Below are 27189 nucleotides of genomic sequence, written 5' to 3' on the forward strand. Positions count from 1 at the left end.
GAGCCCCGATGCGAACCCGGGCGCGCAGCCTCGGGCTCAGCCCTGGCGCAGAGCTCCTCCCCTCACCTCAAAGGAAGCGTGTCCTGGGCGAGAGCCCCCCGCGTGTCCCTGTCGTCGTCATCTTCGCGTGAGACACGATTCTCCACCCATAGGCCTGGCGCCGGGGCCGACCCCCCAAGGAGGCTGCTTTGCAGGCGAACCCCTGTATTCGCGCGGAGGGCTTGGAGGTGAGAGACACCAGAGAGAGAGACGCCCGCCTCCCGGGGCGCCGCGTGAGCACTGGGCCGCGAGCCTCGCCAGTGCACCACTGGGCCCGTGACCCCCTCGAGTCGGGTGAGGGGGGCTCGCCCCACAGACTTGGAACCCGAGGTTCAGAGCTCAGGCCACTCACCCGAGGTCTCTCGGCCAACGCAGAGCCAGAGGCAGAGCGAAATCCCTGTCCGCCCACGCCCGAGACAGGGGTTTGCAAGTGTGACTGCCCCTGCCCGAACCCCCCAGGGGACGGTTGTCCATCTGTGTCCCGTGCCTGTGACGGTGCCAAGTGCCCAAGTCCTCGGGGGGGGCCCTAGTGCATGTGCGTGAGACTGTGTTTCTAGAACCAGCCAGGATGCGCTGGCCTGGCCCAGGGTCGCCGGTGGGGAGCAGGGGCTCCACGCCCTCTCCCTACCTCCCTGCGGAGGGTCGCGCCCCCCAGGGTTGTTTCCCCAAACCCTTGTCACACCTGCCACCGTGGTGAGCCGCGCTCAGAGGGGCGGGGGCAGGGAGGGTGCTGCTGTAGCAAGCCGGGGTCCACCCCCGTCACAGACCAGACCCCACATGCCTTCGCAGCGAGACTGGGGTGGCCCCAGGCGGCTCCCCACCACAGTGTCTCTCCCCGCCCTGCACGTGTTCTGTGAGAGCCTCTCATTAATGTTGCTTGACTGTGACATTGATTTTCAGATCCGAGGGGTTGCGGTGGTGGCACCCCAGCCCAGCCCAGCCCGTCTCCCCTCAGCCCCGTGAATGCCTCTCTGGCCGTGGGGTTCCCTCCTGCTCCTCGCTGGCACATCCAGTGCCAAGTTGTTCAGAACCGCCATGTCCTCACCCACTGTCCAGCCCAGCGGCTCTCAGACGCCTGCTGTGGCCCTTCCTGCCCCCAGAGAGGACTGCGAACCCCAAAAAGCAGTCACTTATGTGGGTTATGTACATCCACGTTGACAGTACCAAAAATTAAACCTGAGAGCTTTTTTAAATGAAGGAGATAATACCTAGAAGTGATCGTTCACTGTAAATAGCAAATATAAGCTCATCACATGTAAATAACATATTTTTATGAAAATAACTTTCATGATAAAAGCACATATGGGAGTCGTTGCACATTTTTGCACACCTGGTGCACTGGAGGCTCCGCGCTGCCAGCGGGGACCCGGGGCGGCGGCCGAGGTGCGCTGAGAACACGGGCCGCGAGAGAGGAGCAGGGCTGGCCTCTGGCACTCTGGTGGGCGGGGGGTTTCGGGGCCCTTGGACCACCTGCTGGGAACCACCCTACAGATGGTGGCGCCCCACACATCGCACACACCCCCATTTCATCCATCTGTCCCCCAGACACTTGTTTGTTCAACACAGAGACAGTGACAGTCCCCGCAGCTCAGGGACAGCTGCTCACCTCCTGCCGAATGGGACGCCGGGTCTGCCTGGGAAAATACGGCTGTGAGCAGAGCAGTCAAGGTGCCCGTCCTCATGGCGCTCGTGGTCGATTGGGAAGAAAGACTATTTAAAAGCCCTAAATAAAATCCCCCCCGTTAGTAAGCAGTGGTAAGAGCAACTAGAATACTGATCCAGAAAAGTCAATCACACAAAAAGACCTGCATGAGAAGCACTCCTGGAAGAGGGCGGGTCCATGCAAAGGTCCTGGGGTTGGGTGCACGTGCCAGCGGCTCAGAAAATCAAAGGAATCCTCACTCTGTGCTTTGCCCCATTTATGTGGTGATGGTTTCTCCCAATTTATTGTGCAAACAGAATAGTCAGAACCATTCCTAAGGTTTTAGAAGTCCACCCTTCTCAAAGGTTTGATTTATTTCATGTCTGTCCAAAAGGACTGCTGAAATGAGCTTCTAGGTAAGGTGGGTCACGTTTCTACCTGAGGGTATTCTGTTAACCTCACGGCCATTGATGTCCGTGGTGTTACTGGTACTGAATAGGGCACTCTGGGTTGCCTGCACCAGAACCCCAACTCCAATTATTCAAGCAAAAGGAAACTGAATGATCCATCCAGTCTGCCTCTGGGTATAAACACAAAGGAATTGAAGGCAGGGGCTCAAATAAATATTGGTACAACAAGGTTCATAGCAGCATTACGCACAGTGGCCAAAAAGTAAAAGAAACCCACACTTCCTGCAATGAGTGAATAAACTAAATGTATACCTGGGCAGTGGACTATTATACAGCCTTCAAAAGGAAGGGCCTTCTGACTGATGCTACAACACAGATCACCATGAGGACGTAATTCTGAATTAAATCATCCCATCACAAAAGGACAAACACTGTAGGATTCCACTTACATGAGGAGCCGAGAGGAATCAAATTCCGAGACAGGACACAGAACACTCATCTCCAGGCAGAGGGGCGTGGAGTCCGTGCGCAGCGGGGCCGGAGTTTCACATTGGCATATTTCTTTCAAGGAAGTTGACTCATCTTCCAGATGAAAAGCCCACAGGTGCTAATTAGACTCCAGCGGAGTTAGATGCACGAGTTTTCCTCTCTCTCCATTTCTCGGGAAATTTCCACAAGGAAGACCAGATGCCCCCAGCAGCTTCAGGCTCCAGCCTCCCAGCTAGTGTCCTTTGGAAAGGACACGCTTCCTGTGAGGAGCTGACCCGCCGGCCTCCTCCCTGGCCCAGCTGCTTTGAGTTAGGGCGGTGATGAGCCCAGAACCACGGAGCCCGCCTAACACGGTGGCACCAGCCCGCCGAGGCCCGTCCTGGGGCTTCCCTCGCCCCAGCAGTCCATGACGTCAAGTCCTCAGACCTGTCCCCTGTTAGGCACTCCCAGGGGTGGTCCCGATTTTGCGCAAGTGCCCCCGAGAGACAACACCCTGCAGCGCAGGAATCAGGAATGCGGTTCCTGGGCCCCGCTGCTCTGCCCGCTTCTGCTGCACGTGGCCCCCGGCCGGCCCGTGAAGGGAGCGGACCCGCAGTGAGCTTCCGTGAGCCCCGGAACCCGAGTGTGTGTCCTGAGAGCCATAGGGGCGCGGTGCAGGGGTCACATGCCGTGCCACCGACCTCGAAAGGCTCTAGTTCATCTCCGTGTGCGGGAACCACGGCAGCACGGCCCGGCCTGCTAGGAGCTCGTCGGCCAAGGTGCCGGGGCCACCTCCAGCAGCCGCTTGGCCGAGAGCGGCAGGGCTGCCCTGGCCCTCGCGTCCACCAGCACAGAAGAGCCGCCTGCCTTTGTGACCCGGGTCTTTCCTCTAAAAGGCCTGTTCAAGGCCAGACGGAAGTAAATGGCTGTTGCAGTGACCAGTAAATATGCGTCCTGGGCACTATTCTCGACCCTGGAAATACGCAGTGAGCAAAGGGACCGAGTCCTCATCTGACCAAGCTCACACTCAGAGAAGGGGGTGCCCTGTGGAGACCCCCCGCCACAGCGCAGGCTTGGGTGACGCTCGCGGCAGGCGGAGCCTCGTGACCCACGCCAGACTGGGCACGCCGGGCTGGGTGGACAGACCCCCACGCGGCAAGGGTTGCGTTCACCCGCTGGAGCTCTTGAGGGCTCTAAGAGTCAGAGCTGAGGCTCCCCTTGACATCTGGACCCTTTCCAGAATGATCCATCCTGCCGCAGCCGCCTGCACTGTGTCCAGATAGCTTCTCACAGCGGCGTGTCTGTGGCCCCGTCCGTGCAGGCCTGATTTAGGACAGCAGTTTCCCCCGAAACTGTTCCATCCAGGACTCCAGTGGGGGCTGACCCCCACCCCGACTCGCCACGCGGCACAATGAAAGCTGAGTCCTCCCCACGCAGTCCCAGCCCAGCCTACCCGCCAGCCCGTGGGGACTGGACCTGGCCCCGCGGCCACGCTGAGGAGCCAGCCGGGAGGAAACAGGCCCAGAGGGACACAGTAACGACGACACAGAGACGCCGCGATCGGCCCAGGTGCGGTGTTGTGGGGGGCAAATGGCCTCGTAGTTCAAAAACCATCAACTGCCCGCGTGAAAGAGGCGGGAGAACAGTGCCGGGGGGGCCCGGGGGCCGCGGCAGATCCCGTGCGGACACCGTGTGTGGATGTTGACGGGAGCAGGCCAAATCTGTAAAACAACATCCTCGAGAGAACTAGGGGAATGTTTGCGTTACGAAATTATTAATTTTGTTCCGTATGACAATGGCGAAGTGATTATGTTTTACGATCTTGAATTATTTATGAGTGAAATGGCATGAGGTCTGGCTTCAGTCTCAGCTCCTTTGGCGTAAACTGCAGAGGGCGTGTGAGCGGCCGGCCCTCCCGCCCGCGCTGGCAGAGAGAAGACAGCCCTTTGCCTGGGCGGGGGTGGGGGAGACGCCGCGGGCGCCCAAAGGAGCAGCAGCACCCCTGGGGAATCGCAGGATTCCTGAGCTGGGACCTCAACTAGGGATGAACTGCTGGTAAAGAAATGGCCATTAGCCCCCAAGAGCAAGGGCAGGCGGGAGGCGGCTAAGGTGGCAGCCGGAAGGGGGCAGTGAAGGGTCAGCCAAGCGGAGGCGGTTTCCAGTGGGGGCTGCAGGGTCCCCTAGGGACCGGGGAGAGGGGTGCCCGCACCGCGCAGGAGCCGCCTGCCACTGTGTCCGTCGGGAGGCTGGGAGCGCTCCACTCGGGAGGAGGGCTGGGCTCCAGCAGTCCACATGCATGCGCATGCATGTCTGTGCACACGGATACACACTCCTGTACACTCGTGTGCAAACACAGACATACATGTGCACACGTGCACTAGCACTTCATGTAAGAAATTGAAGTGCCTGTGACAGGCAGGGGTGTCCGTGCTCACAGGCGTGCAGACCCACGTGCCTCACACACGCGCACCCGTGCGCATGCTTGCACACACGCTCAGGAGCTTGGGGAGCTAGAACCAGTCCGCGGGGCTCCCACTCCCGTGGAGGGCAAGGTCCCTGCCGACACATCATTAGTGGGGATCAAAGAGGGCGTCGCGGGCGCCAGCTCCAGCCTGGAAAAGGCCCCAGCGGCGCAGCTGTCCCCAGCTCAGGAAGTCACTGGTGGGGGCTGGGCTGATGTGATCACATGGTTGGGGGTGCAGGGACCCAGAAGCCAGCTCGTGCGCGGGGACAGGACACGGGTCAGGCTGTGGACGGGCCCCTGCGCTGGGTCCCCCCGGCCGCCGGCCCCTCCCCTGCTCTGTGCACACGAGCTGCCCTTGTGAGAGAAGATTCTAAATTCCGGGACTCTCGATGCCTCCCGAGTGAGGTGGGATGCTCGGAGCGGAAGAGGCCGTTTATGAGATTCATGAACAGACTTTTAAAATGGGTGGCATCGCGTCTGGATGCTAATGTGGGCTTAGGAAAACTAGACTGTTTTGCATTTGGGAAATGATCTACGGCTCCTCTTTGAAATAATTTTGCTGAAGTAAAAAGGGGGAGGCAGCTCATTTAGAGAGAAATATTAACTGTCTTGGTTTCCGGTGCTATGACCGGGAGCGGGTGGCTGTCGGCAGTGGAGGGGGGCCTCGGGGAAGCCCCAAGGAGTCCGCGCAGAGCTCACCCCCAGGCAGCTCCTGAAAGCTCTCCCCGCCCCTTCCTCCGCCGGTCACCTTGGAGGGCCGCCGGCAGGAGGCTGGCGAGTGCGGATATTAGCCCACACGTCTCACCCCAGTGGCAGAGCCAAGTGCGGGCGTCGCACCTTCCCGCCCAGCGAGCACCCCTTGCAGCTCGGCCCCAGGCAGGTGCGCGGGGCAGGGCTTCCTCCTCCCGCAGCCAGAGCCACGGCGGTGGAGGGCAGCGGCCGCGGGCCCGGCCGTTCTCTCGGCTAGCAGGGGGGTCGTTTTCCCCGCTCGCCCTAAGGCCCGTCCTCCCCCGGCCGCCTCAGAATTCTCGCGTCGCCCATCCGTGACCGCTGGTTTCTCTATTTCACGTCGTCGGGTCGTCCGCCACGGGAACGTCTGACCTGACTCACCTTATCACGCGTCACTCCCTGCTCTCCCTCCCCTTTGCTGCAAGAGGCGACGTTTCCTCTGCCCGCCGGCTGAGAAGCCTCCGCGGTGTGGCCAGGCCAAGCTCCCGGACCGGCCCCCGTGGGCACCTGGATGGACGCGCGTCCGCGCCCACCGTGGCGAGCACCTGGAGGGAACACCGTGGGGCCTGTTGGTTTTGAGTCGAGGGTTACCCGCTCCTCAGACGGGAGCCGGTGGGGTGGCAGCACCCCACTTCAGGCCACTCCTCGTTCTCTGCCAGCTCTCCTCCCCCGCCACTGCCAGCGGCCGACCTGGCATTCGCTCGGGTTGGTTCACGGCCCGACTCTTGTAGCTGGGACGGCGCAGCTTCCCGACGGCTCCCGCACGCTCGTGAGGGGATCAGCCTCGGGTCTAAAAAGCAGAAATGCAGCTTCCCAGGCCACCCTTGCTCTGACGCTGACGCTGGTGGTCAGCCCGGCTGCCATCCGCCTGGGCTCCCCAGCGAGCGTGTGCCCCGGTGCCGGGAGGCCGCGTCCAGCTGGTGGCGGCGTCTGCCCCGGCCTCCCACGGGCGCCGTCAGTCCTCCACCTCCCCTCCTGCACGCCCAGCCCTGTTGGCAGAGCCCGCCCCACCGACCGGCCTCCCTCCGGCGGGGTCACGTGCGGAGGAATCGGGCCTCGGCCCTTCAGCACCGGAGCTGGGAAGAAGCACAGCTCACCCTGGATGGCGCCGGGTCCACCTTCCCTTTCCCCGTGGAGCAGAGACCAGAGGTCCCCGGGACCCCACCCCTGCACTCGCGCTCCTGTACCCCCGCCCCAGTGGCTTCGCGGCGCTCTGGAGAGGGCACCTCCCGTGGAGAGCGGGGCTGCCCCGAGACGGTGGGAGCCAGACTCCCGCCTCCGCGGCTTCTGCTCGGTATTGGTTTTCTCTAAGGAACGTCTAATCCTCCTGCATTACCCGAGACAAGCACGTGCTGAAGAGCGTTTCTTTGGTGCATTTCTTTGGTGTTTAACTGAGCAGCAGCAGCATCTGTAAACGTAGGTGGGCCTGTAGGCCTGGGGCTCCCCTGGGCAGGACTTGGGGCTCCCCAGGCTGGACGGGGTTCTCCCAGCAATGCTGGGCCTTGGCCACTGCTGAGTGGGAGTGACCCGGTGTGCAGCGCTGCCGGCAGGCGGGGTTGTGAAGGACATGGTGAATGCCAGTGGTGTCTGAGGACCCCGGGGCTCTCCATGCGTGGCCGCCCGCCCTGGCCACGGCCTGTCACCCGGCGGCTGTCCCCAGCACCCTGGGCTCACGGTCTGCAGGGCCGGGACAGCGCTGGGTTTCAGGGACACACGGCAGCCCAGCATCAGCTCCCACCACGAGGCCGGGCGCCCCCAGGCTGGCCTCCAGCCCTGGAGTCTCTCCACCGGCTCTCGTGGCGAACGTCTGCCCGGGACCATGTTCCCGCAGCAGCGGCTCCCGGAGCCAGACAGAACCCGCAAGCGCCCCAGGGGAACATGTCGTGAGCGATGTCGGCGTTCCAGCCTCCGCGGCCTCCTCCCCGCGGGGCGCACCGGCCACGACAGCAAGAAGCCGGAGCCGTGCAGCGGAAAGAACAATTTGTGGCTTCAGTGAGACGGCGAGCCTTGCGCAAAACCCGAAGCAGCAAACCCAGTTTCCAGCCGCGTCCTTTCGCGAGGCAGGTCTCCTGGCAGGGCAGGCAGAGGCGGGGGCTAGGGCCCTGGGCCGCCCCCGGGGGCCCGAGATGGGGCTTCCAGCGCCCAGGTCTCCCTGTGGCCAAGGCGGACGGGGACATTTCTGAAGACCAGCGTGGGCTGCCCGGGGCCTGCGGGCCGGGAGGTGGCTGCATTTGGATACTGGGTTTGCAAGGAGCTCACCCCACCCCCTCCCGGGTCCCCCAGAGTGACCAGCTGGACATCCTGTCCGTTCAGCCTTTAGCCATTCTCAAGGACGTGTGCATGCGTGTGTGTGTGTGTGTGTGTGTGTGTGTGTGTGTGTGAGTCACTAACATAAGATGCACCTTTGCAGGTAGTTTAAGGAGTCAGATGAGGGCTTGGTGGTGGCGACCGCAGGTAACGTTCTCTGAGTGACCGGACCCGAGGCCAGAGGCCCTGCTGGTGCCGGGGCTGGGGTCCACAAGCCCGGGGTGTCGGCACGAGACAGTTCTGTGTCCCTACGTGGTGAGGAGGTCCCGGTCTGCATGCGTGTGCGATGCCACAGAATGTTGCGCGGGCATCAAGAGCGTGCGAGCACAGTGGCGTCGAAGCAAGTCTGGACTCCGCCCCGTCATGGCACCAGGTCCACCTCCTGTTCCAGCCACGGCCCGGGCTCCGGGGGATGCAGGAGCTGCTGGGGTGAGCAGCCGGGGACTGCTTTGGGGCAGCTGGGGTGAGAGCAGAGCTTCTCCTTTCAACTTCTTCTTGACTCGAGCATGGCGCCGTCGAGGCGGGCTTCCAGAAGCGCCGCCGGCCTCCCTGCCTGTCCGTGTGTCCGTCCCCGGAGGCAGCGGGAGCTGCGATGCCTCCTTGTTCTGAAACAGATGCAGCATCACGCACGGGGGCAGGTGCCCCTTGCCGGAACCTCCCTGGCTGAGGACCTCAGCCACGGGGTCCTCCTCCATCTGCTCCGTTTGGGGGATCCTCTTCCGTGCCTCCGGCAGACCCTGGAAACCAGAAGCAGAAGGATAGCGGGTCCTCCCCCCTCCCACCTTCGGAGGGGGCGACCCCAAGCAGGGGGGCCCTGGTGAGCCTGAGCACCCAGACAGGGTGCCCCGTTTGGAAGTTTCTCCCCACTCACCCCTCAGCTTCCAGTTCCCCAAAGTCGCCGCGGGCATGGGTCTGCCTCCCACCGCTGGGGGTGGGGGGCCTTTCAGCGCCGTCCCTGTCATTCCCGGGTGGAACGAGGACAGAGGGTGGCTCTGTCTGTGTCTGGCCGCGAGCGCGCTCATCGGCTTGCGCTGAGAAGCCCGAGGGCCAGCGAGGCCGCGACGCGGCAGGCAGCAGCCCCAAGAGGCGCCTGGCCCCTGAGTGCGCTGGGCCGAGCATGCGGAGGGGACGGGGCCACCCAGCTGCAGGGCACCACCAGCCAGTCCCGGGGGCGCCCGACTCTGCCCTGCCCCTGTGTGGCTGCCGCAGCGTAGCTCAGGCGGCTCGTGTTACCTCCCGCGTCAGAGGAGGGACGGGCCACAGGGCCCACAGCCGCAAAGTGGGGAGACGGGGCTTCCCACCCCATCCCGCTGACGCCGTGGCCTGGGCGAGCGTGTTGTGGGGTGTGCGGCCGCGTCCCGGTCCCGTCCACCAGACAGCACCCCCACCCCCACTCGTGACGCCCCACAATGCCCCGGACGTGGTCACGTGTCCCTCAGGACGGCCCCCATGGAGAGCGGCCGCCCCGTGGCTCCAGGGACGCCGAGGGCCCTCGCCCCCCCACCACCCAGGTCTGGACGGAAGCGCCACGGTCCCTCGTCCCGGGAGCCCCCCAGCACAGTGAGAAACCCGGAAAAGCGAAAGGCGCCAGGGCCGCTCAGGGCCGACGCGCTGGCCGGCCAGCTCGCTAACCTGTGGCTCTCCTGCCCGCTTGCTCCCCAGGGCCAAGGTGAAGAACGGGGTGAACGTCCTGAGCGCCAGGAGCGGCGGGCCCCGGCTCTGGGACGTGCAGCAGGAGCTGGGGAGTGGCGGGAAGCACAGCGTGGCCGCCCTGGTGTGCCGGCGCCTGGGGCCCAGCGCGCGCAACAGGTAAGCGGCTACCTGCACCCGCACCGCCGCCGGCCAGAGGGGCAAGCGGCCCTCGCCACGCCGGCCCCCGCCCGGGAGGGAGGCCGGCCCCGCGGAGCTGTCACCCTGCGGCCTGGCGGAGGCACCATCGGGCCCGCAGCCCCCAGGGCCGGGCGGCCCCGGAACAGACAGGCACTGAGAGGCCGGCTCTGCTCTGCGGGGCCCTGCCCGCTCTGGCCCCGCGGCTCCGGCTGGGTCCTCTCCGCCCCTGGGGTCAGGAGAGGCTCGCCCTGCGCAGCGCCCTGGGGTGCTGGTGGGGGATTCCAGGCGGGAGGCGGCGCCGCGTAGGTCGTGAGCTCCTGTGCCGACGTCCGGATTATTCCCTAGAGCAGCCGTTTTCTGAGCATGAAAGTCACTCACGCTCACGGCAGAGCATGTGCTGGGCCCGGAGACGTAAGCAAAGACCGAAGTCCCGTCTCAGGGTCCTCCCGCCCGAGCGCGACCCCTGCTGACGCGCGTTTCGTGCATCCGGACGTCTGCCCCGCCCTGGGCGGCCCGTTTGCCTCCCAGAGGTCTCAAGGTTCCCCTGTTCGGATCCTTACTCCCCTCTCACCTCGATCGAAAACACCCACGCCGGACATCACGTGCGCTTCATACACGCTGTGACGGCTGCTTCGCGGCCCGAGCCGTGGGTTTCTACCGGGTGGTAGAGCCGGAGCCGCATTTGGGGCATTAAGCTCCGTCTGAGGCTTATTCTCGTAGCGAAGGCGGCCGGGATCCCCCACATCACCTCTGCTCCTTTCTCCTGCGGCTCCAGGGACTTCTTAGAAACCCGACGTCCCGTCGTCTGTCCGGGCTCCAGGTGCCGTCTCCCGCGGGTGTCCTGACAGCGTCCGCGCTCAGGGGAGAGGCTGCCTGAAAAATTCTCCATTTTGTTTCAAAACACTCAGCTCTTTTTTCAAACCCCCACCAGCCCTTCCTCTTGTGAGCAGCCGGCACAAGCATCTGGTTCCCCACCCCGTCCCTACCCCAGGAGGACTGTTAGTCGGACATGGGGGTAAGGATGGGTGGTGAAGACCCTAAGAAATGCCCCTGGGGTCTCTGGTTATAGCGGAGGAGCAGAGGCCAAAGTAAATCTCCCACATCAAATGCACGTAAAGTCTAATTAACCCACGAGATCAGCGTTGATTATGCAAATAAAAGTGAATGTGTTCATGAATGGTGAATTTATGTATGTAAATAGCCCTTCCTGTCACCATCAGAAGGACACTCCGAGTGAGGGAGACGGAGACCCACTGTGGCGAGTCTGTGGCGTTCGAGTTCTAGAACTCTCCTTGACCCTGTCGTGATCGCTGAGATGCCGCGTGGCTCCCCCGGGCGTGAGTCACGGCTATTCCCCACTGGACGCTCCGTCCTGGCTCCTGGCTCTGCCCTCTTGGATCCGACTTCTGGGTTGGGTTGCGGTGGCCAGTGGGGGTCTCGGGAGCCCCGCTGACCCCACACAGACTCCGTTTTTGCAATGCAGCATGTCCCAGGGGAGGCTTGCCTCTGCAGCTGACCACGACCTCCAGGCCCTGGGTGGCCCCAGCTCCCTGTCCCGAGCTTACCCCGCACGTGTCTCGTCACTGACCACCCTGCGCACACCGCACAGCCACGCTGGCTGCTGCCCTGGGGCCTCTGCATCCGCTCTTCCCTCGGACTGGATCTTTTCCCTTTAGGTTCTAGCGCAAATGTCGTCTTCCCGGAGAGGCTGTCTGTGGCCGCTCCCACCAATCACCTGTTTCATTTTCTTTCTAGAACTTACCAGAGTGAAATTGCCTTTGTGTGTGTTTTCCGCCTGCCCCCCACCCTAGGTGTGTGAGCCCCGTGAAGGCAGGCGGGACGTGCCACATCTGTATTTTCACGGCTCCCGTGAGTTGCTGGCACAGAGCAGGGACTCAGGCACTAGCCAAGAGGATAGTCACACACGTGGTCTTTGCAACCATACGTTGAGCTGAATTATCTTGTCTCCAGATTACGGAGGAGGACACGGGCCAGAGGCGCCTCTGTGAAGGGTTGAAGGGAGGTTTTCTGAATGACTGAAATGAGCGAATGTTGTTAAGACACCCCGAGTTAGCACAAGGAGGCCACTGTCAGAAAAGGGACAGCTCGGAGTGGGTGTGGGCTGGGAGGATGGCCCCCCGCGGGCCACGATGGGAACCCCAAGGCTCTGGAAGGGGCTGCAGCGGGAGCACCCTCCACGCTGCCCCCAGCACCTCCCCCCAGCCCTCTCAGCAGTGTGATGAGCGGGAGGTGGTGTTCCTCCCGTCAGGGGTTTACGAAGCAGTTTGTTTATGGCCGTGTTGTGGAAGCACTGCCGACCCTAAACACATTTTCTGAAGATGTCCTTCCAGCTGGCAAGAGCTTCACAGCTTTGCCCAGCCTGAAGCTTCCTAGTCGTGAGGAAATAGAGCTTTCCTTCATCTTGACATGTCTGCCAGGCTGCCGCATGGGCCCCAGGGCCTGCAGGGGACAGAAAGGCTCAGACGCTTCCCCAAGGGCTTGGGAACTAAGGACTGTCCAGGTGCTGTATTCTGAAAGCCTGTTCACCTTGACTGCAAGGAAACTTCTGGTCGCATAACCCTGATTAGAGAGTCTCAGAGTGGGAGCCTGAACTTTTGTGTATGCTTAGTAAACAGATGAGTGAGTGTCTGCCAGACACTGGACTCATCAAGGTTCATGAGAAAGCTAGGCTTGCACCTCATGGAATTCATTGTTTGAAAAGTTGGAAAGTAATGAAATAAGCACACTTTCCACGCTGGTCAGTGTTAGGAATAACAGGTGTGTAGTGTTGAAGAACCCACTATGAGGGTGGTATTTCTTAGGGTATAGATCACATGTCTATAAAAAACATTTATTTAATTTATTTTATTTATGTAAATTAAAGGAAATGTTATTTTCCTGACACATAAGCATCTAGAGTGGGTCTATTCTACAAGACCATCAGAAGCCCACACTGCTTCTTTCCAGTTGCTCTGGTGCCACCAGAGGCTGTGCTGCTCCTGTGGCCCAAGATGGCACCTTCACTCAGTGATCCAAGATGGCGTCCTCACTCAGTGGCCCAAGATGGCGCCCTCAATCAGTAATCCAACATGGCACCCTCACTCAGTGATCCAAGATCAGTGGCCCAAGATGGCGCCCTCACTCAGTGATCCAAGATCAGTGGCCCAAGATGGCACCCTCACTCAGTGATCCAAGATGGCACCCTCACTCAGTGATCCAAGATGGCGTCCTCACTCAGTGATCGAAGATGGCGTCCTCACTCAGTGGCCCAAGATGGCGTCCTCACCCAGTGGCCCAAGATGGCATCCTCACTCAGTGATCCAAGATGGCGTCCTCACTCAGTGATCCAAGATCAGTGGCCCAAGATGGCGCCCTCACTCAATGATCCAATATGGCGTCCTCACTCAATGATCCAATATGGCGTCCTCACTCAGTGACCCAAGATGGCGGCCTCACTCAGTGGCCCAATATGGCGCCCTCACTCAGTGACCCAAAATCAGTGGCCCAAGTTGGCACTCTCACTCAGTGGCCCAAGATGATTGCACCAGTGCCCAGAAGCCCAGCCCTGGGACAGGGAGGACCGGGAGGCAGTGGATGCCAGAACATGGGGAAGTATTTTTGTCTTTACCGGAAGGACACTAGTTCATGGGTCAGAATCAGAATCTGAGTCTGTTCCACCTTCTGCTGGGAGCAGTCGTCCTCCAGACCAGAGACGTGGACTACTCTGCCCGGACCCCGATGCCTGGCCCCGCCACTCTGAAGCTCAAACCCCCTAAGATGGGAACATACTTTTGGGTTTTTTCCAGGGGAAGTCACAGCAGCTTGTATCAGAGGGAGGAGAAAAGCTGTGAGGAAAGGGGCGGCTCTCCACACGGAGGGAGAAATCTGACCCCTGAGAACTCGTCCCGTCCCGCAGCCCTCTCCTTGCCTCCCCCCCAGCGGCGCAGCGGCGGGCCTGCCCGCCTTCCCGGGGTCACCGGGTGCCTTTCCTCCTGCTGTTTCCCACCTCACACTGATTCTTCATAAGCGGCCCTTATCACTCCTCACCCGCTCCCTCGCGCGTGAGCGTCTCCTCGCCAGCGGTGTGCCAAGTAGGGCAGCTAAATGGCAAAGACACCTCGTCCATCATGCTTTTAATTTTCCACCCGGGGAGGAAGCGGTGAGGCTTGAGGATGAAGCGCATCACCTGAACCCTCCCTGGCTCTCCACCAGGAAGCGCCGCCCGCCGCGTCTCTGTGCCAAGACAGACAATGCGAGTCTCTGTCTGCGCCGCCTGCGCCCCCTGCGAGTGGGGTTGGCTCTGGTGAAAGGGTCAGCCCAGGTGAGGGAGCCCCGCCCAGCCACTGACCCAGCGAGACAGAAGCTGCGTTCTCCTCTGTGTGGGCGTGTGCCTGGGGAGGCTCTCTGGCCTGCAGGGGTAGCGGGTGCCCAGACACCTTCCACCTCGTTGCCCGCCTCTCTTGGGCATTGCTGAGGTGGACACAATCCAAGATGGCGCGCCACCACCGCCAACCCCAGCCCTTGGGGAGGGGCTGAAGGGAGGCCGAGCGCTGTCCAGACAAGGAGCCCAGAGGCCACACCCTCTGCCACCCCGGTGGCAAGCACACCCACGTGGCCACACTCCTGGAGAGAAGCTGGGAGGGCCCCTTACCCCTTCGGGGACGAGTGCCCAGGGAAGGGGGACAGGAGGAGGAGACAGCCGCAGACCCCGGGGTGCTGACATCAGCTCCGGGTGCTGGAGCCGGCACTGAGTGGGGAGACGCAAGCGCGAGTCCCACAGAGGCCTGTGTCTTCATGCAGTTTAGGGTCTGCAGCAGCTTTTCAGGGGGTGCATGTCCCTGGCTCGTCTCTGCAAACCTCTGAGACTTGGACGTGGCCGCGGGTGTGAGCTCATGTTACAGGTGGCGAAACGGACGTTCAAAGACATTAGACGTGACCACCACCACCCGGCAGGGAACAGCCGCCACTCCCTCGTGCCTCCAATCCTTGTCCTTCGCAAGAAACTCACCCCGGTGCGGGGATTCCTCTTTGCAAAAGCCAGAATACGTTTTGGGTTTTGTTTTGTTGTGGTTTTTGGTCTTTGGTTATACTTTGACCCGTAAGAACTACAGGAAGGCCCGCGACGTAACCGAACGTGGATGCATAAAAGTTGCTTTTCTAACATCCACAGCCAGCCCTGACCTTCAAGGCCCTTCTTTCCGGCTGGCCCAGTGGAGGAAGGTGTTAAAGAAAATTCCATACGGCCCTCGGTGCCCCGCGCGGGGAGATGATGGCCCCCCATGTCCCCATTTCTGACACCCCGTATCGTTTGGGTAAGGTTTTCCTTGGAGACTTGCAGACCTTTCCGCCCGCAGGCGTTGCCGCTTGGGCCGCTGTATTTAATGCACCAGGTCGGTTCAACCAGTACCTGAAATTCCGGAACATTTCCAGGCCTGTGTCGACTGCAGGAAACCACAGGGGAAAGATCAGGGAAAGATCTAGAGCCCCTGTGCGCCTGTGCGGGTCGGTCTGGACTCCCCGGCCTGACATGAACCCCCTGGCAGTGACTTCGGGGGCTGCGTGGAGCTGCGAGGCTGGTCTCCTGGGGTCAGCCTCTGACCGGCCTCCCGCCGGAGGAGCGAGGAGTAAACGAACATCCAGCGGCAGCTCTGTGGCTGCGTCCCGGAGGGGAGACAGCTCGACCCTCGGAGCTGGGGCTTAGGGGAGACCCCGGGCTCGGGTCCGCCCCCCGGGCTTGCTGGGCTTTGACCACGACTGACCTTGATGTCCAGGTTTTCCCCGCTGCGAAGCTGGGATGAGAACCGCAGCGTAACTGCCGCGGCTGAGAGCTCCAGGCGCAGAGAGGAGGCCCCGGCGCAGGGCTCGTGTCCCGGAGCCGCAGCGCCCGCAGAGGCAGGTCTCTGTGGGGACGTGGGCCCGTGACTCTCCCCGTCTCCGGTTACAGAGGAGCCGCTCACCCGCCGCCTGCAGTACACCCGCCGCGCGCGCCGCCAGCCCAGACCGTGAGAAAACAGTTCGATGGCATCCAGGAGCAGCTTCGGAGGGGCGAGCGCTCTGGCCCGTCCCTCCCGGGGACACGCAGGCAGGCGCGGGGGCCAGGGGGGTCTGGGAGGAAAAGACTCAAAGCCCGAATCCCGATAACGCTGCCACGTTATCACCTGTCATGCTGTCACCTCCCACGGGCTCGCCCACGTCTCTGTCTCCTCCAGGGTCTCCCGCGTCCCCCAGGTCCCTGATGCAGGTCCAGGGCCGAGGAGCCAGCGCGGCCCCCTCCCCCTCTCTGCCCCCTCCTGGCTCTCCCTCCTCCAGCCTGCCCCGCAGCCTCTCCTCCCTGCTCAGCGCCACCCTCCCCGGGCGGGGCAGGAGCCTGGAGCCTTTCCCTGGGGGTTACCGTTATATTTTCACTCCGGGAGGAAAACTCACAAATGAAGAGCTGGGTGCGGCCTTGCGTCCCGGAGTGGTCCCTGGCTGGACGTGGGGGCCGGGGGGCGGGTGGCTCTCCCTGGTCCAGGCGCTGCCCTCCTGGAGATCAACCCTGGGGGAGCGTCTGTCCCCACGGCTGCCAAGGCTGGGGCTTCCTTCTGTCCACTGAGTGGCCCCCAAGGGCCAACTGAACGGTGCCTCTGGCCCCAAGGCTCTGCTTTTCATTAAGTCGCTCTCGCTGGACCTCGGCCCCTCCCCCCGTGCGGACCGATCCCATCCCGGGTCACAGCGAGAGCAGCTCCCTGAAACCCTCCCCTCCCTGCCCTCCCTGCCCTGCCGGAGTCTCGAAACACCCCTCCTGACAGGGCCTGGGGGCCGGGGGCCGGGACAGTCTCCCCGACGCCCTCCACGACCTGGTCCATGCCTTGGCCGCACATACGATCCCACGGCCGCGTCGCTCGTCTGGCAAAGTCAGCTCCGCGCTTCTCTGTGTTTAAACACATTTATTTCAGGAGGAACTTTACATTATTCCTGAATACAAAAAGCCCAGTATCGTTTGGCCATAAATTGAAGGCAAACAGAAAAATAAATGCAATTAAAATCTTGGCCTGGGGCCACTTCCTCCTCTCGAGTGGAGCCCGTGCTCCTAAAGCGCCCCCACCCCGGGCCCCCCGAGAGCTTTCATCTTAATCCTTCTCTTTTGTAGGAACAGAAGGATGCGCTGGAAATTAGAATGTAGGTCAGGCCTGGGAGCTACCAGAGCAGCCGCTGCTACCTCCAGGCCGGGCCCACGCCCACCCCACCCCCAGTTCCACCTGCATCCCCCAGGGGAATGGCCCGCCCCTCCCCGCGCCCCCCAACGGTCACAGCCGGTGAGTTAACAGGAATCTTCTCCCTCAGCCGCCCTGGCCCCCACCCGGCTGTCCACTTAGAGGAGATTTTCAGCTTCCCTGGCCAGTAAGACCCTCACCCTGCCCTCCCCCGCTGCCCCCTCCCTCTCCCCTGCAAAGCCAGCCCCCCCCCACAGCCCGCTTCTCATCCTGTTATGGATCAGTGGGTGCAAATGTGTCCCCAAATAGAACCTTCCCTCCTGTCCAGCTCGCTTGTGGCAGCAAATTATAAGGATTTTTTTTTTAAATAACGAAAGCAGTTAGTTATAATTGGGAAGTCATAAAAAGTATTACTCCAAATAGAAGCCAAGGGGAGTTTCATCGGGGGTGAGCACCCCCCCCCACCCCCGCAGCAGCCACGCTGGTTTCCAGGCCTCCCGGGCGCTGGTGCTGCAAACGGATGGACGCGGGCTGTCGGGGGAGACTTCGTCTGGAGGGGACGTGCCAGTCATGCGTCTCCTGACTCTGGGGCCAGAGGCAGCAAAGGGGCCCCGGGCAGTGGCCCCGGCCCCCCCTTCTGGCTGGCACTGGGGCTCGGAGGGAGCCCCCGCCGCCACCCTGCCTGCCCGCCTTGAGCCCCGGCTGCCTTCGTGCGCCGAGCCGGCCGCGGATCAAGCACCGCCCCCGTGTCTTGTCAGCCAGACATCGTCACCGCATGTGACACCAAGACTTGCCGACAAACCCCACTCTGTGCAAAGGTGCAGGGGGGAGCCTGGACACCCTCCTGCCTCGCCCGCCTCCTCCTCGCACACCTGGGCCGCCTCGTCACCACAGCACCGTCGACAGCCCTCCCTGCCCTCGCGCTGCCCAGCGCAGGGCCCGTGTCCCCCGCACACCGACGGGGGGCTGTGTCTCTACATCACGCACATTCCCTGTGCTTTCTCGACCCGGGCCGCAGCCCACTTCCCAGCAGGTCCCTCTCTTGCTCGTGGCCTGCCTCACGAGACTCGGCGCAGAGGCAAAGAACAAGGACAAGTCACTGCCACAGTGTTGAGCAGAAAGAGGTGCCGCATGACACGTCGCCCCACGCCCTCTCCCCCAGGACCCCGCGCCGTCACGCGACTCCGCGATGGCTGCCATCAGGGGGCCGCCCCTGGGGAGGAAGGTGGGATGAGGAACGGGGCTGGGCCGGGCCTTTCGGAGCCTGTGGATTTCCTGTTTCTTCGTCTGGGTCGGGCTGACACTCGTGTTCTCTTCTGTGTCTATTGTACATCGTTGAAAGTAGTTAGTCCTAAAAGCTTTAGGCAGGTTATAAAAACAGGGATAGGCAAAGTAGACATGAAGCTATACCTGTCCCCCTAAAAAAAAACCTCAAGTAGGACTCACTGCCCTGCTCCCCGGGGGGTTCCACGGGGCTGGGAATGTGGAGATGCCAAGCAGGACTGCTGCTGGTGGTGGGGTGCGGTCAGGCCAGGAGGGACCTCCCTGTGCAGCTCCCCACACTGGCTCAGGGCCTCCTCGTGGCCACCGGGGTGGTCGGCCTTCCCGGAGCACAGCGCAGGCGCTGCTGTGTCTTCTTCGTTTTCTCTTTTTGAGGTCCGATGGACATGGACAAGTCTGTCCCTCTTGAATATCTACAACTGGTCAAATAAACCCCAGCACTTTCCTGACACGTAATATTCTACGGCCGCGTAAAAGGAATCCCTTTCTGTGTCCGCAGAACTGGAACGTTCTCTCAGAAGTCAAATGAATCATTCTGTGTGACTGGCTGACACTTGAGGGTAAAACACAAGGGGATGCTACGTCTGCATGAACCTTGAGGACATGAGGCTGAGCAAGATCCGCCAAACAGAGACAGACACTGCTCGGCCCCACGCAGCCGGCGCCCGAGTCGCAGAGACAGAAAGCTGGCAGCAGGGCAGGGGGGGAGCGAGTGTTGCACGGGGCAGGGTTTCAATTTAGCGAGATGAGAGCTCGGGGGACGGGGCACTCTCTGCACATAGACAACAAATAAGACTCTGCCCAGGGGAGCTTGGTTCCAGAGGTCAGGGTGTGGGCTCACGCCCTCCGACCCGGGGCCACAGCGCCAGGCCTCTCGATGCCCCTGGCCCGGGCCCTTCAAAAGGGTGAGGACGGTCAGTGTTATGTGATGTGGATTTTACCACAATTTAAAAATTTTAGAGGAACATATTTGTAAGTGGAAAGGGATCCGGGAGGGAATTTGAAAAATCCAGAGTGAGGGACGGGAGGGAGATTTTATTTTCACCCTGTTTTTGCGGAGTATGAATTTCCCTGACTGCGCACGTGTGTTGCATGTAAGTGTCTCTAGCGTCAAAGCTCAAATAACCACAATAGTCAAGTGTACTTTCAAGGTATAGGTTACAGGTCCATCATGTATGTTTCCATGTAGCTGCTATTACGTGTTTACATTGGTGCACTGTGTTTCCATAGACGTACAGTGCATATTTCAGAGATATATTTAGCAGTGCATAGTTAGCCATCAGTGACCTAGTTTGCAAGACTAGAGTTCTGCTCTGTTATGGTTAAAAGGATTTTAGCTACGGGGAGAAATAGGATTTGAGCTTGTATTTTTCCACTATTACATAAGCAAATAAAACTGCCGTCTTTATTTAAATATTTCCTAATGATGTGTGAGACATTTTCTCCACATCTTCTGTATTTTTTCCTTCCCTCCTTAAAAAAAAAAGAGAGAAACAATCACGCCCTTGGTGGGAAGGAAATTATGGCAAATATTAAACAGGAAGGTCTCGGAGCAGGAAGGGGACGTTTGGTTTCAATGTGCTGGATACTGAATTGAGGGACGCCCCGGCCCGAGCAGGCTGGGGGGGGCCTGGGTGCTTCCTCCGCCATCGCTCTCTGCCCCGAGGGCCCCTCTGCAGCCCCTGCGGCCGGGGCCTGCGGGTCTTTCTGCAGCCCCAGCAAACTCGCTTCTCAGAGCCCCGAGGGGCCGGCGCTGCTGGGGCTGCCGTGGCACCCACGGGTCAGAGAGCGCAGGACGGAGGGAAGGCAGCCCGCGGGGCCCCAGGGACCCTGCAACCCAGTCCCTGCTCTTGGATTTCCACTCGGGGCGACACTGGGGAGTAGGGGCAGCCGCAGGAGAAGGACGACGAGGCCGGGTGTCCGGTGCTGACCGTCCGGCGCCCGTTCCCCGGAGGCGTGGTCTTTGCAGGCCGCCCAGAGTGTCCCACTGGGTAGCGCACACGGTGATCTCGGCTCAAAGGGGCTCCGGGAGGGCTTCCGAGGAGCGGGGTGGCGGGCAGTGGCGGGGGCAGCCCCCGCAGCTCCCCCGGTTTATCTCTGGCAAAGGCGTCTCGTTTCCCGCTTACACCCAGCTACGCAGCCCCGTTCGCAGACTCAGGTCTGCAGGCGAGAGGACGGGGCTCTCCTCCAGACGGGAGTGGGTCACAGAGCGGCGCCTGGGTTGGCTGAGGGCCCGGCAGGGGTGGGTTCCCGGGTGCGAGGTGGACCCTGACAGCCCCGGCCCCAAGGGGCATCACGGGGCCCCACTTTGAAGATGAGGAGATGGTCCAAGTGCCCAGAGCCTCGAGAGGGCGCAGGAGGCGCGGTGCCTGCGGGCCCTTCCCAAATACCGTGCGTTTCTTCACTGACCTGCCTGCCTTGTATTGTGGAGACCGGGGCCTTCTAGGCAAGACCACCGCGGCGGGCAGGAACGGCACCTTGTGTGGGGACGCGGAGACACAGCAGTGCCGTTTGCAAACTCTGGGGTCTGTTTCTTGCAGGCAGCGCGAAGCCTCCCGGGTTTCCTGAGGGCTCCGGCCGCGCTGGTGGCGGGCGCGTGGGACTGGGTGGCGAGCGGACAGCCTGCGCCTCCCCGGCGGGCCGGGTTCACGCCGCCCCTGCAGGCCGAAGGGCGGGCAGACTCCCAGGACGCCAGGAACAAAGCAAGAATTCGGAGAGACGCGAGGCCCGGCCTCCGTCCCGGCACCAAGCCAGCCCTTCCTGCACCGGCCTCATCCACAGCAGCCCTCGCGCCTCTGCCCCTCCCGGGCCTCCCGCCTCAGGGCCCCGGCACGCCTGCTGCGGCCAGCACGGCTCAATCGGCCTCTCCCCCTTCCAGGCTCACGTTAGCTGCCCTCCCCTCCCCGCCTCGGTCCTCTCGCAAGCCCCCTGCACACCTTCTCCTCGGGCACTAGTCCGGTGTGTCAGTGTAGCTGCCGCCGGGCCCTATTTATTGCCTTTTTCAACGTTAATTCAAGAGCCTGAAGGGAAGTGGCCGGCGGGCCTGCTCACCGCGCTGCTGGGGTCCATATGCAGCGGCAGATTCGTGTTCCCCACCCCCACCCCCACCCCAGCGGCCAGGACCCGGGACAGGGTGGGTGGCTGCTGTGGGCTGAAGGTCTGCGTCTCCCCCACATTTCATATGTTGGGGCCCCGATGGGACGGTGCCGGGAGGAGGGGCGTTTGAGAGGTGCTCAGACCACAGGGGGCCCAGTGAGAGCAGCCGTGCTCTCCTCCGCGGCAGCTGCCACCCTTAACTCTGCAGCCAGCCTGGAGGGCGCTGTGTCCCTGCCCGCCGCAGAGGCGCTTCCGGCCCCAGTCCCTGGGTCCAGCCCAGGTCCCTGCACCCTGAAGCCAGGGGTACGCGAGGGGTGACCTGGTGATGACTCCTCCTCAGCTCCTGCCACGTTAGCGACTGCGAGGCCACATCCTAAGTGGGGGCTGGAGGGAGCCCCCAGTCCTGCAATTGGGGATCTGGGGACCGGGGAAAGCCCCAGCCCCGCTTGGGGGTCTGGGGACTGACGGGGGGAGCCCCACCAGCCGGCTGCCCGGCGACATCTCTGCGCCCGGGGCCTGGGATTGAAACGCCTCTCGAGAGGAGGGGCCCGCACCGCGGCGGGAGCCCCGGCCCGGCCATGCCGCATCCCCGTCCCGGGAGCCGCCGGAGCGGGCCTTGCTCGGAGATGAAATTGCAGCCGTTAAGCTGATTTCTCCAAGGACGCGGCTCATTTCAGCATCTGCACTCGCTCCTCGGGCAGCTTCCAAAGCACCTCGGAAGGGCTTTTGCTGAATTGGAGGTCCCCTCGGACGCCCGCGCTCAATAGTGACGGCTTCGGAGCGTTTGATTTGAAAATCTGCCCTCACCCTCACGCCGCTGCAGGGGAGGCAGCGTCCCGGCCCTGGGGAGGGAGGCGGTGCGAGCCGGTCCTGGCACTGGGCGGGGCGCTCAGGGAAGCTGGGAGGAAACACAGCACAGGCCCCAGCAGTGGGGTGGGGACGTGCTTTGACACCCCCCCCACCCCACCCCCGTTTATTTTCTGTCCACGGCACTGCTCCTGCTCTCTGAGCCTCCCGCTGCGCCTGGGGACGGTGGGCGGGGGAGGCATTTGCCGGGGGGAGGTGTTTGTTCCGGCATCTCCCTGCCGTTGTGAGAACACCAGGGGCCGTTTACAGATGAGAGGAAGGTGGGGGCGGCTCCACGTAATGAGAGAGGTGGAGGCCTCCAGCGCTGTCCCAGCCCCGGGGCGGCTTCCAGGAGCCGGGGTCTAAGGGCAGTGAACGCCTCGCAGCGCCCAGGACCACCGCCAGGATTATCAGCCGCCTCTGGACCCGCCTTCACAGAAGGGCCCCTGACCCAGGGCAGGGACGGGGGCAGCGTGGGCAGTGACAGAACCAGGTCCGGGTTGTCTGTTGCAAAGCCAGAGACCTGAAGGTGCCAACTTAAGCCCAAGGGAGTGCGTGCCGGGGGTGGGGGGCGGGGGCGGATGGCCTGGGAGAGGCCTGCCAGCTCGCCAGGGGTGTAGAGACCGGGCAGCACGACCCGCAAGGGCCCCGCAGGGACATCAGCCTCAGCCGAGGAGCCCCGGGCCAGCCGCACCGTCCTCGCCTTCCAAACACCTGCTGGCGAGGTCCCCGGGGCGGGCCACCCGGCCTGGCCACCAGAGCTGGCAAGATGAGGCCCTTCCACAGTCACGGCTGACCCCCGGGATTAACATCCCCTCCCGGTTCAGGGCCGGGGAGGACCCCGACCAGCGTGGGCGGCCGCTGGGCAGTCGAGATGAGACGTTCCAGCCAACCGCTCCTGCACCCCAGCCCTGCTCCGTCCCCGTCCCGGGGATCCCAAGGCCAGGGGGCCTGGCGCCTGCCTCCCTGTGCAGTGTGACGCCCCCACTCCCCCAGCCCCTGGGCCCGGCTGCTAACCCCGGTGGCCCTGCGCTTGGCGCCTCCAGCACAGCCTCTCACTCGGCCCTGACTCCCGCAACGGGGACGGCTCTTGTCTGCTCTCGGGCCTTCTGTGGGGGAGGCTTTCGAGGATTAACAAGGGCCCTTCCTAACCGGGGTGCCGAGTGCTCAGGATGCGCCTGGAATAGAGGGGGGCTGGCCCCCCCACCTGTCTCCGGGCCCCGAGGTCTCTGAACTAGAGCAGCGTCCACTTCCCTGCTGGGCCGTGGTGAGAGGCAGGACCGCGCAGAGCCGCCCGCGCTTCGGCCGCCCTCCCCCAGAGCCGCGTCGCCGTCTCTCTCCCTTCCCTTCTGCTTCCCCAGACCAGCTTGACCCGCTGCAGCGTCCTCCGGGAAGCTGTGGACAGCGGTGCTGGGCGAGTGGGTGGTCCCCAGGGTGGCGGCGGGGGAGCTGCACGTGCCCAAGGGTAGCGGAGCCGCAGGCTACAGCCAGGAGCCGCTCCTGCCCCTGCCGGGGGGTCACTCGTCTCGTCGAGTTGTTTTTCTGGGTTTTGAGGACAAGCACAGCCCAAGACAGATGGCCTGGTCACCTCAGCATGTCTGTCCTGGCGGGGGCCAGACGAGGGACACAGGCCAAGCACGGACGCCCGCGGGGACCGAGCCTCGAGTGTGGGCCGCGGCGTCTGGGAGGTGGGCGTGCAAGCACCCAAAGGTGCTGGTTCCTCTCTGAATGACAGGGGACGGGCCCCGCGAAGCGCAGCAGGGGGCACAGCAGGGGCAGAGCGGGACTCGCTGGTCCCCGCGGAGCAGAGCCGGTGGTGAGCGCGAGGCCGAGCCCGCGGAGAGGAGAGGAGCGCAGGGCGCGGGCCCCACCGGTGGCCGGGGCACGTCTAGGGAGGCACTGGCCTGACGAGCGGCTTCTCTTGGACACTCCCTGACCCCCAGGCAGGGAGGAGGGTACAGGGTGACGGGGCAAAACCTGGAGCAGGCGGCCGCCGTGGTGGTGGGGTGCGGGCGTGCGGGCGAGGAGGAGGCAGGCTCAGGCGCCCTGGGGGGCGCCCCGCCCGGCTGAGGGCGCGGGGTGGGGAAGCCGCGAGGGGACACCGCTCTGCAGTGGCGGGGCGAGGCCGCACCAGGCAGCGGGGGGTGGGAGGACGGGTGGGGCATGGGTGGGGGTGGGCGGGCAGGTGGGGGTGCCGCAGCGAGCACCCTCTATTTTGCAAGTAAAACTTCGCTGTATTCCCTGCCGTCCTCTTAGCCTCGGCAGTCGTCGCTGCGCAGAGACCCTCAACTCGTCCATTATAAACATTAACTGTAAATTATACTTTTGCATAGTTAATTCAGCCTCTTCATTATGTATTTAGTAGAGCTCAGCAGGCATAAAATTCAATAGCAAGCTTTGGAGCAGATCCAGTTTCTGTCTTCTGTGATATTTGGAAAATGCAAAGTTTCGGTGGTGGACCTTGGAGTGTGTCTTTCCTGGAAGGTCTCCAGCAGGCTGCTTCCCGCGCCTCTCTTGGAACGAGTTCAACCCTTCTGCAGAGGCTGATAGCTTCAAAGGGTGCTTCTGCCCTGCTCTCCCGCTAGGCAGAGCCTCCTCCAGCCTCCTTGAGTGGAAATTAATATTAACCTGACTGGGGAAGGGGAGACAAGTGTGAATATCAGGGAACTCGGCTCCTGGAGCAATCACGCACTCATTATTCATTCAGCAAATATTTGCGGGGTGTTTCCAGGGGGTCCATGCTGGTGTGTAAAGAGGGGCCCCCAGAGAGCAACGCCGTGGCCCTGCTTTCATGGGGCTTGCGCCTGGGAAAGGGGACCCTTCGGTGTGTGATGGGTCACTCGGTGGTGGAGGTAAGTGGACCGAAATAACAGGGTGATGTGGGGGGGGGTGGTCGTGGGGTCCAGGGAGAGCCCGTAGTGCAAAGGCACTGGGGAGAAGGAAGCTGGGGTGTTGGAGTAACTCCAAGGAGGCCAGAGTAGAACAAAGCGGGGTGACGATGGGCCTGGTCCCAGGGCCCTCAACAAACACTTGTCAAAGCGTATCCAGCCGCCGCCACAGGTGCAGGGGCACCCAGAAACACCTGCCCAGACACCCCACAATCCGTTAGCCAGCGGCCCCTGGCCCAGCCTTGACATCCAAGTCACCACTCAGAGTCCAGATGGGAGCTGGGGTGTGGGTGCACAGGGCTCCCTGCGGGGGTCGCCAGCTGATTGGGGCCTTGAGCGTCTTAAATGGACAAGCGTGTTGAATCAGCCCCCGCGGCTCTGCCCAGGACCAGGGAGTGAGAAGCACCACGCGGCTTCCCGCATCACTGCGGGTTCAGGTTTTCCGATGGAGCCCGGGGTGGCGAGGGTTTCTCTGTGCTGGGTCATTGGAACAAGAGGTGTGGGCGGGACCTTCTCTGCCCCTGGAACACTTGAGCTCATGCATGGGGGTCTTCAAAGCTCCGCGCTTCTCCCACCCCCTCTGAGAGTCGCCTTTGGAGATGTCACTCTCCTTTGCCAAAGCCTCAGTCGAACACGTTAGTGAGCAAGCCCAGCAGATCCGGAGGGCTGGACTCCGGATGGGGACCACCACAGCAGTGCTGGGACCAGGATGGGGACCACCACAGCAGTGCTGGGACCAGGATGGGGACCACCACAGCAGTGCTGGGAAACCCAGCAAGTGGCTGTAGAACCCCCACGAGATTTCTTGGACTGGGGGTCGGATGGGGGCCACCCCTCGTACACCCAGACTGCTGACACCCTCTCAGCAGGCAGTCCCCTAGAGCGTGCTAGAATTCAGCCGGAATCTCAGCTGCTCAAGGAGGGATATAATGCTACTCCCGACATGTAAGCTCATGTAAGTCACGGGCTCCACCCAGGGAGCTGTGGCCTGCAGGGAAGATAAAAGCCCAGGGAATGCAGGACCATTGCTGTGTCCCCCACCTGTGGCCAGGGCGCCGTGGCCAGCGTGGCGCTCCACGCAAGGGCGGTGGAGAAGGACAGGAAGCTTCCCTGATGCTCTTCTCACCTATCAAGAGCCCCTCTTGGCCCACAGTTCTGTTCCGCTTACCTGTGTCCTCATCAACCTCCACTCCGTTTATTAATTGGCTCTGCTGTCAACACGTACACAGCCAGGCCCCGAAGGTGTATTAAGCGTGCACATTTATCTCCCTAAATATGCTCAGCACCTCGCAAGACCAGAATGTATAGTCCCATTCCAGAGAGGAGGAAGCAAGTGCTGAGAGCGTAATATGAGTAATGATTCAAGGCTAAGTGTGGGGTCCTCATTCGGGGCTTTTAACTCCACAACGTGTCACCCTCATCCATCACGCAGTAAGGAAAACAAGGGACAGGCCCTGGTCTAGTCAAATCCAGGGGCAGAGCCCGTGCAAGCTGGATGCCTAGAGGGTACTTGGTCAGAGAACTTGGGTGAGGTCTTGTTTCCCCGACCCGCTATGTTCAGCAAATCCCAGGACACTTGTCCTTAGAGGACACGGGCGTGGAGGTCCTGCCAGGTGGCTGAGCCAGGGGAATCAGTGTGGCAGCCGTGAGCGCCCCGACGCGGTGGACCGTTGCGATCGTGTGCACCAAACTGTGCTCATGTTATACCTTTCATCCGGCAGCAGCCTCGTGGGCTGGGCTTAGCCCGGATCCTGATTCTTGTAGAGATAAAGCGAGTCATTCTGAAGATCTGCTGCATGTTAGAATCACCCAGGCGTCCCCATGAATCCCAATGTCCAGACCAGGAGTAACATCTCTGGAGTGGGACCCAGGCATCAGGTATTTTCAAAAACTGGTCCATCCTGTTGTCACCAACGCTGAGAAATACTGGGTTATGTGAACTGCGCTGGGTCACACCCCAGAATTCAAACCCAAGCCTTTCTGACGTCAGAGCCCG

At 62.2% G+C, this 27189-nt stretch overlaps 1 protein-coding gene across 1 annotated transcript in view; it reads left to right on the plus strand.

Annotated features, from left to right (window-relative positions):
* Window positions 1-27189, plus strand: part of TMEM132C (transmembrane protein 132C) — a 177045-nt gene that overhangs the window by 116153 nt on the left and 33703 nt on the right. The window contains exon 3 of the mRNA XM_037509872.2: window positions 9722-9868. Within this exon, the coding sequence (XP_037365769.1) occupies window positions 9722-9868 (147 nt within the window). The remainder of the gene's footprint in view (window positions 1-9721; window positions 9869-27189) is intronic.

This window comes from Talpa occidentalis, unplaced genomic scaffold (genome assembly GCF_014898055.3).
Source record: "Talpa occidentalis isolate TD23 unplaced genomic scaffold, MPIMG_talOcc4v2.1 talOcc4.14, whole genome shotgun sequence".
NCBI lineage: Eukaryota > Metazoa > Chordata > Mammalia > Eulipotyphla > Talpidae > Talpa > Talpa occidentalis.